This window comes from Centrocercus urophasianus, unplaced genomic scaffold (genome assembly GCF_019232065.1).
Source record: "Centrocercus urophasianus isolate 14NV4802_14NV808 unplaced genomic scaffold, USGS_Curo_1.0 seq_6, whole genome shotgun sequence".
Lineage (NCBI taxonomy): Eukaryota > Metazoa > Chordata > Aves > Galliformes > Phasianidae > Centrocercus > Centrocercus urophasianus.
In genome coordinates, this window is record NW_024885199.1 from 45,641 (window position 1) to 58,020 (window position 12,380).

Genomic DNA, 12,380 nt, shown 5'->3' on the forward strand with positions numbered 1-12,380 from the left:
CTCCCTTACTTCCGGTCCCGCGAGAAGCTCTCCCACCCCGACGCCGCCAACCGCTTCCGGCCGGAAGTGCCGCCGCCGCTCGCAATGTCCCTCGCTGCCGCAGGGCGGAGTCGCGTTCCATTTCCTCTCTCTCCCGGAAGTGTCCGGAACGGAAGCGGCCCCCGAGCGGCGGCTCTTGTACAGGAAGTGACGGCCTGCCGCGCCCCTCCCGCCGCGGCCGTTGTTCGCAGCCGGCTCTGCGCTCGGCCCCGCGGCTGAGGCCGCCCCGCCATGTCCCGCCGCCCGCCGGGGGCCTCGCGGAGCCGAGAGGAGCGGTCGGGCAGCGCACAGCAGTTGTGAGTACCGGGCCCGGGCGGCGCGGTGCGGGCCGGCCCGGCGCTCGCCCCCTCCCGGCGGAGGGCGGACGGGGGCGGGCAACGACGCCGCTGCCGTCTCCGCCGCCGCGCTCCCAGGCGGCTCGGCAGGGCCCGGTACGGCCGAGCAGGGAGCCAACCGCCAGGTACGGTCCCGCCACCCTCCTCGCGCCGTCGGCGGGGCCCGGCGCTGAGAGGGGCGAGGCCGCAACGCGCGGGGCCGGGCGGCCGCCGCGGGGCGCTGGGCTGGGGAGGATCCGGGGGGAAGCCGGGAGCGGGAGGGCCGGGCGGCCGTCGAGGGCGCGTGTCCCGCCTCCGGCATCTGGGCGCCTCGACGGGGCGACGTGCGGGAAGGAGACGCGCGGTCGGGCCCGCCGGCTCCCGGCTGCACGGCGGCTTTGCGCCCGGCTGCTGTCCTTGTGGGGCCGCTCGTTGCGCTCTGGGCTTTCTGCCGTTCGGGGCTGGCGGCGAGCGGCGCGGCTGAGCCGGCTGTGCTGGGAGCATTGGTGGGCGCTCCATGGCGAGCGGCGCTGGGAGTCGTTGTTCTAATTGTTACTAATTGTTCCTGATTGTCCTGATTGTTCTTAATTGTTCTCCTACGCAAGGGCTGTTTTGGGGCGGGAGAAAGTGTTTCTGTACAGAGCTGTGAACCAGCACTGAATGTTTTTTGCTGCCGTTGCTGAAAGTTGCTGGATTATGGGAAAATATGAAGCTGTTGGGAAAGGCTTTCACCAAAGTTCTGGGCAGGATTTCTGGCTTCGCACAGAAAGTCAGAATCGCTTTCTAGACTTTGTTCAGTGATAACAGCAAGACTTAACTGTGATACTCAGTTTACGCATGGACAGGACATGGCTGTGTGAAGGGAATTTGAACTGCAGTCACAGTTTATTTAATTTGTTCCTGGGCTTAGGCCTCCAATTTATGCTCAGTCTTGTTCGGCCGCTTCCAGGATTTGATTGTGCCCATTGAAATAAATGAAGTTGGTTTTCTGAGGTTTGTAGAACTTGTGGTCCCTGATTGGTTTATTCATAGTTATGAGGAGGAAGTTGTTTCTGAAGTGGGTTACTGGGTGGATGGGCAGCTGAAAAAGCAGCTCACCAGAAAGAAAAGACTGCAATATAAAGATACTGCTGTGGTTGATTGTATGAGTGAAGAAAACAGGAATCATTCCAACAGAGGAAAATACAGGATCTATTTTCTGTTTTTCTAGCTTGATATGAAAGTGGTGCTTATATATATATGTTAAAAATATCCTTCCTTCCTGTTTCCTTCTCTTATCACTGCTTTCCTTGGTTGCTTAATGCTCAACTCCTGTAGTTGAGGAGGAAGCTTTTGGTATTGCCACACATGCTGTCTTTGTAGCAAAATAATAACAGTTTTTGCTGAAGAAAATGTCACTTTGGTGTCACTTACCTCTGTTGAGAATTTTGGACGGTGGTTCGAAGTGCTGTCTAGGAGCTCAGTGCTGAGCTTCGTGGTTCTGCATCATCAGTGGAGCTGGGAGGTTTAAAAGTGCTTCAAAAAACACGTTGGTTTTTTTTTGTTTGTTTGTTTATTTTCTTCTGCTTTAATTACATTCAAACATTTAAGTGTTTCTAGTTGTTGCTCTTCATTTAAGCAGAAATATTTATGTAAGATCACGATGCTTCCGTGCTAGTTTCTATCAGCTGACCTTTCTGGTTCCAAAACGTCCTACTCTGTTTTACCACTGACTGCTCTGATAGCATCCACTGAGAACTACGTGGAGTGTTGGCAATGCTGTCATTTCCAGGATGCTGTTGTTTTTAAAACAAAGAATTTCCTGACCGCTGCACCGATAAATTACTTCAGTCTCTTCTTTTTCCACACCGAATGCCTAGAAATGAAATTGGACATAATTGTCCAATACTTTGGTAAATGCTACCTGTAAGGTTACAGCAAAGAAAACTCTGCATGTCTAAAGCCTTTAGACAGACAGTAGCACAGACATTTATATTGGCCATCAAGGGAAATGCGATCTCTGACAACCAGGAGCTGATCTAATCAGGGAGTCAAGAGCGCCCTTCTGGTTTCTCATTTGCTGGGAAAGGACCACGTTTGAGCAGATGCAACGGCTTCATGCGTGGATGTTCTCTACTAATGGCTGTATTCTAAGCTGACTTGGAAGACCCAGCTGTATTACTTTGCTGCCAGAAAAACAGTTTCAGTGGTTGAAAAACTACTTGACAGCAAGCAGAACGCAGTACTGTTGTCATCTGGACTGAGTTTGGGAAATAAGATCATGTTTTCAGTTAATTTGTTGATGTAGAAAGTCAGTAGGACAGAACTAGAATACTTTTGGTGGCTGATGCTCGAGTTGGCAGCTTTGCCTTTTTATCCTGGTTCTGATGTCAAGCCATGAAGCTACGTGCTGTTCATTGGATCTTTTCTACTCTAGCGAGAGGAACTGTTCTGTTCCTGTTGGCATCAGCCTGCTGTGCCCTGTTGGCAGTGCTTGGGGCAGTAGGTTGTTCCACTGAGAGTCCAGGAGTTCTCTGGGGAAGATCCATGCGTTCAGGGGAACTCGTGCGGAGTGGGAGCGTCTCTCTGTCTTGCAGTGGATTTGAAAGTCTTATGTCATTCCTATCTTGGCATTTGAAGCAGTCACAACTTTCGAACTGATGAGATTCTGTCTGTCTGCTGTTTTGACTTTTTGTCTTCACATCTTCATCTTCAGATTTCGGTTCTGATTCTCTGTGTTCCTTCTAGTTCTTGAAGCCCTTTTCTTCTTAGACTCCTGTTTCTATAAATCATACAGAACTTCCATGTGTTCCTTGATTACATTTGTTTTCTTTAATTTCTTTGAAGATGACTGACCTTGTAGCATGTATCTGTCCAGAGAAAGAATGAGCAGGTGAGCTGTAGGCAAGTGAGTTGGACACCGTGCATCTTATTTCACAAAGTGAATGTATTTTGCATCTTACTTTATTTTTTCCACTAGTTTGTCTAAAGTAATTTCTGCTTCCATCTTGTCAAGTGATTAATCTGCCTGTATTTTCCTGAAGCTTTCCTGAAATTCGTACTTCTTATCGCTAACTATGGGTGTTAATACAGCAAGGAGCAAAATACAGCTTTTCTGTTAAAGCTGGAGATAGCTTTTTTTTTTTTTTTTTTTTTTTCCATTGGAGAAAGAAAGGCCCAGTGAGCAGAAGAGAAGGATAATTTAAGATGTTTCCTTGGGTCTTTAAACTCATTGTTATCTGAGAAGGACGCTCTTTCTTGCTTCTCTATGGTGTAATTGTTGGATGTGATGTTTAGTCTGTAGTATTCTGAAATGCTAACCCAAAATGTATATATAGAATGATCAGCATGATTTTTGCCTCTGTGGTTGCTGAAAATCAGATCTGGAGTTTTTTGATAGCTAGTCTGTTTCTAAGGCATAGCAGCACTGGGTGTACAATTCACTGATGGACATTAATTAAAATATCTGTGCTGTGTTCACTTATACTTTCTTTCTTTTTTTCTTTCTTGTCTCCTTTCTTTGTTTTGTTAAGCATTGCAGGCTGTATGTACCGAGTAGTTCAGACGACGGGACCAGATGGAAAAAACCTTCTGAAATTACTCCCAATTTCTAAACCTTCTGGAAACTTTGTGCCAGTAGTTCAGTCTTCAGCCATGTCAAATAATCCTAACGTGAATGTTTCTAGTCCAGTCCATCTTGCTTTTAAGACACAGCTTGCCAGTACTGCTGCATCTTCATCTGTTAAGATACCTGTTTTTCAGTCTCCTAATTCTGGAAAGATTATCCTTCCAAGGACGTTAGACAAACAGGGAGGTGTTAGAGCAGGTTCTGATAAAGAAAGCGTAACGACAGAATCAGCTGCTGACATTCAGAGTAGTTGTGTTTCGGTTGATAGACAGTCTTTGCAGAACGCTGCCGTAACGAGTTCATCTGAGCAGAGTCACACTGCACACATGTTGGGAAACACCAAAGATAATCCCATTTCTGTGAAGCCTCCAGTACTGCCCTCTGGCCACCACCTCCAGATACCAGCGGATGCAGAAGTGAAATCTGTCCCAGCTTCTTTTTTACCGGCTTCAATCCAGCAAAAAATACTTGCCGCCGCAGCAACAAATGTGTCTGATGGAGCTGATAGTAAAAAAATGCCAATGGTGATTTATGTGTCACCTGTGAACGCAGTGAAAACAGTTCTTCCCAAGCGTTTGCAAGCTGACAACCCCAAACCTGCCCCAGATGTTTCAAAAACGTTGCAAATGGCAGCTCCACAAAAGGCACATAGCTCTTCTCCTGAGACAGGAACGTCTGATGCTCAGCAGTGCCAGCACGCACCAATGAAATGGATTGTGCGAGAAAGTCCGCAGTTGCCAGCGCCCTGCCTTATTCCTGTAAAGTCATCAAATAACGTGGCTTCCAAGATCTTGAAAACTTTGTCAGATATGAAGAATGTAGAAGTGAACTCTGCAAATATTTTGTCACGCTTTTCTATTGGTTCTGGTGTAAGCAAAACAAAAATCACGTCCATTAAGGATAATGCTCTGGTCATGTGCAATGGGAAAGTCTATTTATTGACCAGGAGAGGTTCTGATGTTCTATCAGCCCAAGCTGACATGCAGGCATCTTCCTCTTGTGGTGCTTCACTTAAAAAGGGAACATCCAAGCTAATTGATTCTACTGAAGTCACTAAAATAAGCAATAAAGTGGTGAATCTGGTATTATCCAAAAACAAAGGAGTGCCGTTACCTCAGAAAGATCCTAAAGTGTGTACAAACTCTAAAGCTTCTTCACCTGGAAGTTTAAGAAATGACTTAAAATCTGCATCTGCAGCTCTGGTGATACCAAGTGTTGAGGAGCAGAGTTCCACTGTAAACCAGGGAAAAAGTTTGCCCTTCATGGAGAGCATCTCAAGTGGAACAACCCCAATTACGGCGTTAGGGATGCAGGAAAATACGTGCCAAGATGGCAAGGAAGTGATTCATTCCCCCAAAGCAGCAAGTGCTGTTTTACCTCAGTCTGAACACGAGTGTGCTTTCAGTGAAGACTGGCAAAAGGTAACTCCAATAAACGTGACAATCTCAGTCTCTGCTTGTTATATGCTCCTGGGTCTGATTAAGTGAAATGGCTTTTTCATAAGTTGACGGACTGTTTTTACCTTGTAACCTGTCACCAGAAATGCTGGTTTAAAATTAGATTATTTTGTTTTTTTTAGTTCAAAAGCTGAAAAGGTTATTCTTTTCCCAGTTAAATTGCTCTGTGCAAATGGGAAAAGGCATAAAGGAAAAAAAAAAAAAGGCAGGGAGAAGATGTCTCTATTTCTTCACAAGATTAGTTATCGCACATAAGAATATGGGTAAGCTGTTCAGCCTTTAAGCTCTGGTTGCTTTCTGCTTTTTAACGTTGCTGCCAGATGCTGTAGGCATGGGGTGAAGTAGGGAAGCTTGGAATGATGTGAAAGGAAGACAAGCGGTCAAACAGAGGTTTTCATTCTGAGACAATCTGATGTTCCTCCTCCAATTTCTGCTGGCTGATAGAGCCAAAGGCAAGAGCTACATTTCCTTTCTTTCATGCTGTGATGCAGTGGGATTCTTTTTCTTGTGGCTTGATATCAGGCAGGCGAAGCTCAAAATCTTCAATGGCAACAGAGCTGTCCCCTTTTTGACTGCCTGTGTATTCTTCTAAAATCATAGCGTAAGAAATATCTCAAAGGCTATAGCTGCAAATTCCACAAACTCTGTACCTATGAAGGATTGCAAGTCAAGATTTCAGTTGCTTCTGAAGACAGAAGGAGTTTGCCTCCAGGTGAAGAATCATTCGGAAGGAAGTGTATACTTCTGTTGACCAGGCCAAAGAGAAATGTCAGATAAGTGTGCGTATGCACATTTCAGACATTTATTCATGGCAGTAGACTGTAGGATCTCTTCCTCCCAAAAAATCGTTCAAGTAGACTTTTTTTCTTTGAGGACTTTATGATGGCAAGTGGTAGCGTTTGACTTCACATCTGTGAAAAATAGCATTTCAGTTGTTGGCTTTTGGTCCTTAACTTTGCGAGCCTATGGGTGCCAGATGTAATGATGTGATCTTGATCTTGCATATTAAAAAAGCCAGTTCAGGTTACAGTGAGGATTAGATGTTGGAGGTGGTTAATAGTGCTTCGTTGGTATTATCAACCACAATGCAAATAAGAATTGTTTTCATCAGCCTGAAAGCGATGACGTATAGAACACTGATCTCTTGTTATTTGCCTTTGATACTTACGGCCTTTAGGATAGGTGATGCCCCTGTTGCTTCTTTTAATTCTGTAGTTTACTAGTTGGACTTTGCATTTACCGGATATTGTGCAGTGCACCTGATGTTTTAAGTAATTAATGTTAGGCCTATGATAATTTGCCTGTAATTCCTCAAAATTGGCTTACATGTCTTAAATGCAGCTTGTGGAAAAGAACAAATTGTCATTAGGGCTTTGAGTAAACTAAGGCTTTTACATACATGGAGAGATTCATGGTTCTCTTACTGTTTCTGTATTGCAGGTCCAGCGTAAAAAGATGTATTCACTAGGAAAAGTTAATCAAAATAAAGACCAAGAGAAGCCACATTGGAAACAGTATTTGCAATTAAGGACAAAATTTGGTCTCTATAAGGAGGAGAGAGTCTACCTTAAGAGAATACCATTAACAACCTCCTGTGAGAAACCAGATGAGAGGGTGAGCTCCAGTAACAGCTTGGAAAAGAAAAATGATTCTTGCACTTCCTCCTCGTTAGATGTGACAATAACAGACCGACATCGGGAATGTATTAAAGAGGAAAAGGTACCTTGACTTTTTTTGGTGCTAAAATATGTGTGCTGCAGCACGTTCAGAAGGCAGTGTGAGTGTCGTCAGTACGGGGTTGTGCTTTTTGCCTGGGCTGTCTCACCTGGATTTGTCAGGGGAAGTCGATAATTGTTAGATCACGATGGGAGCTGATCCTTGGACTTGTTTCTGTACCGCTGCAGAGCTGAGTGATTTCAGTATGACCTGAGTACTCTTTTATTATTATTTTTTTTCTTTCTTATCCTCTTTTCTGGGTTCAGCTGGAAGAAACCTGAAGAGCAAATGCTTTGATGATGCTGACCCGCTAGTTATGACTGAACAGTGAAAAGGACAGCATTTATGGGAGTAGGAGCTATACCTCTGTATAAGACCCTGATTCGTATTTAGCCTTCTACGAACAATTAGGCTTATCAAGTAGTGCAATGGATATATGCAGAGCAATCAAGAATTTTCCTGGGCAGCTTTATCTGTGTATTCCAGATCAGGCAAGTGCTGTTATTTGAAGGCACTTCAGACGTTCACATGGCTGGATGTGTCTCACTTCACAAAAGAGCTGCCCACTTTGTCACAATCAGTGTTGTTTAGAGAAATTTGCTCATGTACTTGCGAGGTGTTGAGAGTTGCAGTGTCTTTATGAACTTAGTCCTTTGTCATTGGATAGGAACATTCTGGAGTGCTTCTGGAAAGGTTCCTTTATTGTAAAGCCTTGCATTTTAATGCATGAAAATGATTTTTATCCATAGAAAGTGGTTCTGTTCGGCCTTCGTGTTCTACATTTTCTTTTGTATGGTTGTACTCTACTCAGTCAAAGGCCTTTTCATGTTTTGATAACTGTATGTGGAGAACCCTATGTTGAGCAGATCTACTGCCTAGGAAAGTGATTCTAAGAAACAAGCAATAAGTAACTCCTGCAGTATGTGCCCAGTAACTGTGATCGTGTCATGTCAAATGGTCCTCAGTTTAACAGGAGTGTCTTTGTGTGTTTCTTGATCTTACAGGTTATTTTGGATCTAGAAGAGGGTTTATCTAAGAAAAGAAAAACAAAATTTTCACTGCCAGACAGTGGAAAGAGAAGGAGAGCATCAGTCAAGTCAGCCACGAGCTCAAGTTCAGAATACAGTGGGGGAAGTTCTATCACACTAAACAGAAGTGTTTCTCCTCCACCTGCCTTATTGCAGCGAAGCATTTCCACAGACTTTGTATCCTCAACAGACGCTGAGCGAGAGCCGTGCTCCCAAAACAGCGATGATACAGACTCAGATATTCCAGTGTTAGTGTCCTGTGAAGACCATGCTTCACTTTTTGAAGGCTCTTTCAGAGATGATGCTTTCCCTTTGACTCCCCCAGACCTGGATGAAACGATCCGGGACGAGAAGATAAAACGACTCAAGCAGCTCTTGAGAGAGCGGGAAGCAGCACTTGAGGAAATGCGTAAAAAAAATGCAGCAAATCTGAAATACTGAAGGTGGTGGTGGTCTGAACCGTATTCACCTTCATCTCAGTGACTTGAAGAAGAAATTTTGCGTTTGAATGAAGGTGAATATTTCTGGAAAAAGGAGGACCTTGAGGAAATTTATAATGTGTATTTATAAAAATAATTTTCCTACTAAAGACTAGAAATAAAAGACTTGGACCACCAGATTGTGCTTCTGGGACATGTATGCGTATCAGAATACAGAAGAGAGTGTTTTTACTATTTTTAGCATATCCTCTGTATTTTGCATTAAAGGGGTTTCTCTACTAGTCTTAGAAAATAAACTTCCCCAATTTGGAAATTTGTAGCCCATCTGTTAGAGACAGAGTGCAAATAGCACCCTCCCCCCTTGTAAATGTATATTTTTTTGTTTTCTTAATATTTTATACTGCATGACAGCTTTTGTGAATTACTAGGAACTGTCACTTGTCAAAAAAGGTCCATGGTCAGTGTTTAATAAATGCTATTTAAGAGGTTTGGGGATTAGTCTTCAGGCAGTAATGATGCTGATATCCAGGGGAACCAGTACTAACAGCTGCTGAAGTGTACCAGTAAAGTTATTTCGGTACGTGTTTCCTGCAGTTATTGTTGTAAGCCTTTATAAGGCCTTTGACAGATGTGCAATGTTGAAGTTTGGTTGTAGGATTATTTGGTTGTTGGGTAGGGTGGGTTGTTTGTTTTACTTTAATGAGTTAAACTGAATCATTCCTTATTTAAGCAAAAAAGATACATTTCTTTGTCTGTGAGTGGTATCTTTAAGAATTCCTGATGAATGTCTCTTCCGTTAACTCGTTCAGTCTTTATTTGAATGTCTCCTTCGTTTGATGCTGCCTACGTTTTGCATTGTAGAAGAGAAAGAGCACCGAAGCTGTCTTTGCCATCATGATTTTTATAGCTCTTCAGTGTTTCCCCAGCATGTGATGTCATGTGGTCTGGAGGCCTTCTGCTCCTCTCTGTTGTCCATGTCACAGGATGAGCTAGGTTGGAAGAGACTTTCAAGATGATCACGTCCAACCATCAGCTGACCAGGTCCCATCGCTGACCCATGTCCCTTTGTGCCACATTAAATGTTGTCACATCACTGAATTTTTAAGGACTTCATGCAGTTCTTTGAAGTCTTTATTGCTGCTGCCATGAATGCACTGCTAACAGAACGTAGCGTTGCTTTTTCTTACCTAGTTATGGCTTTATTCAACATCACAGATCCCTGTGGAACTTGCTCTGTAAGAGAGAGCAAGTGAGTTACACATACTTTCTTGGTAAATATGCAAAGCACAGAGGCTAATTTATGGGAGGTGGGATTTTTGATCAGTGAATGACACCAATGAGGAAAACATTTGTCTCATCTTGTTCCTGAAAGTATGGAAGCAGCGTAAGTTTGGCTAAGCCTGTCTTGAAGTGTTTTGTGGGAAAAGTGGGACTATTCACTACGTATTGGGTGCGGCGGGTTGACATAAGCCAGCAGAGTTGCTTGCTCATTTACCTTCCCCATTGCGTGAGGAGAATGCAGAAGGCAAGAAGATTTGTGGATTGAGATAAATGCAGTTTCATAGGTGAAGTGAACGTTGTGCATGCAGGTGAAGCAAAATAAAGAATTTAATGTGTGCCATCAGCGGGCTGATGCTTGAACCACTTGGTTGAAGTGAGACCGGCATACATAATGGTTGCTTGGAAAGGTGCACACAGAATCAACAAACACCCATGAAGTTACGTGGCGTGGAGCATCGCTTTGGTAATTTGGGGTCTGCTGTCCTGGTTCTGTTCGCTTCTGTGTTCCTGCTGGAGGGTAGAGTGAAAAACAGAGAAAACCTGGATGCTGGTGCAGGTATTGTTTAGCAACAGCCACAGTGCTGGTGTGTTACCAGCACTGTCATGAACCCAGAATGCTGCACTGTACAGACTGCTGTGAAGAAAGCTGCGTCCATCCTAGCCGGCACACTGGGACAGCAATCAGGAAAGAGAAGCAGCCTCTTGCCTTGTGTCGCGCTGTGCTCACGATGTCTCGCTGAGCTCGCGATGCTCTTCCAACAGATGTCTTCTGTCTATCCTGTCGTCTGTCTTAACATCTTTACATTCTGATGATGTACAGCGAAACAGATCAAGCTCTGTTCATTTATCCTCTTAAATCCTTCAGGATTTAAGTTCTGTGACGTATCACCTTTCTTTCACAACCTCTTTTCCTCTAACAAACTGCTTGCTTACTCCTCTGTTTTCTGTAGAGATTATGACAAAATAGTGAAAATTCAGAGAAGAATCCTTGCTGCAAGGTTTTGAAGAAACGTGATCAGTCAGATTTGTTAGAAAAAAGTGAAGACGGTGGTTCCCTGTGATTGAGTAATGGAAAATGGGCAATTCAGAAAGTTGAAGCCAAGACATCTGTGCAAGAGCAGGCATCTCTCTTGGAGAGCTCTATTGGAAGCTGAGAGGATCTCTGAGAGCGAAGACAAACCTCTTGGTGTGCCGATATGGGAAAGTTGTAGCAGCAAAGTGACTTAACAGCCCAGGACCTTGCAGGTCGTTGGAACTGCTCCTCATGCAGCCATGTTGTCTGTAGCGCAGATTGGGTTTTTCTGCACTGTTCATCCCTTAAAGTCTATGATCTACTGAGCATTTATTTATGAAGTGGAAGCTAGGATCTTGGGAGCACTGATAGTGCCACGGCCACTGCCCTGAGGAGCCAGATCCGTACCTGACCACCAGCTGGTGAAGAACCTTTTTGTGATGTCCAAGCTGAACCTCTGTGCCATTCCCTTGGGTCCAATCAGTGGCCACCAGAAGGCATCGTGCTTGATGTGTTTACACAAAACTCACTTTCATGCAAGTGTTCATGAAGAGACGGTGGGAGTCTTCTAGGAATTGGTGGGCTGAAAGAACAAAAGGCACTGAGCACTGGACACAGCAGGTTGGGAGGCAAAGGCAGCACTGGGCCAGCTGACATCAACCTAATGCGGTGGTCAGAGTGTGTGGACAGAAGAACTATCCCTGCACAAAGGTGTTACTGCTCCATTTGAGGTCAGCCCACCAAGGCACCAGCACTTCTGTATGAGAACACCCAGCTGTCAGAGTTGCTTAGCGTGAGAGGCTGCCTGGAAACTGTGCCAGCAGCCAGCTGCTGCAGACTGCTTTCATCAAGTGATGAAAAGTGCACATGAACATGTGCACATTCACCTTTCAAGCTGTTTTGGATCACATGGAAGTGACCCTGGGTTCCCTGCAACATGTGGGCAAGCGGCTGATTTCCGATGGCAAGGTTGGCAGCGAGAGATGATGTGGAGAAAGAATTTGCAGAGCCCTCAGCTCCCTGCACAGGTGGACGTGGCAGGAATAGAGCAGATGGCGCAGTTTGAAGAGCACTGCTGGCAGGTGGAAGGGGAAAAGATGCTGCTCCAGAAACAAGGCACAAAAGTGGAAGAAGTTACTGCTGGAACATGTGAAGGTCCACCTGGGTCATTACCACAGAGACCGATGTGGGGAAGGAAGTCAGAGTGGAGACTGTGGACGCTTAGAAAAGCACACAGGGGCATCAAGATCACATGCAGGACTCCATTGGTACTTGTAATCTTCCAGCTACCATAGTTCCTGATGTTTAATGCGTTTTGGTTTGTTTTTTTTGCCCATCTGGCAGCAGAGGCCAGCTCCAACGGGAGAGCTGGTGGGATGGAAGCATTCCATGCATCCCAAAGCGCTTGGCATGGGGAACACTGCAGAGAACAGGCCAAGGGAAGTGAATTCTGTGCTGCCTCTCCGTTGGGAAGAGATGACACATG

At 45.0% G+C, this 12,380-nt stretch overlaps 1 protein-coding gene across 3 annotated transcripts; it reads left to right on the forward strand.

Moving 5' to 3' along the window:
- The first annotated feature begins 428 nt into the window (after positions 1-428).
- Positions 429-8,778, forward strand: LRIF1 (ligand dependent nuclear receptor interacting factor 1). Of its 3 annotated transcripts, none has more exons than XM_042836399.1 (4): positions 429-499; positions 3,866-5,381; positions 6,858-7,136; positions 8,138-8,778. In XM_042836399.1, the coding sequence occupies exons 2-4, from the start codon at positions 3,879-3,881 to the stop codon at positions 8,600-8,602; spliced, it is 2,247 nt and encodes a 748-aa protein (XP_042692333.1). In that variant the 5' UTR covers positions 429-499; positions 3,866-3,878; the 3' UTR covers positions 8,603-8,778. The 3 variants fall into 3 exon arrangements, with proteins under 3 accessions (XP_042692333.1, XP_042692332.1, XP_042692334.1); XM_042836398.1 differs by lacking the exon at positions 429-499 and adding an exon at positions 852-3,225; XM_042836400.1 differs by lacking the exon at positions 429-499 and adding an exon at positions 3,196-3,225 and having other exon boundaries at positions 3,874-5,381.
- The last annotated feature ends 3,602 nt before the right edge of the window (positions 8,779-12,380 follow it).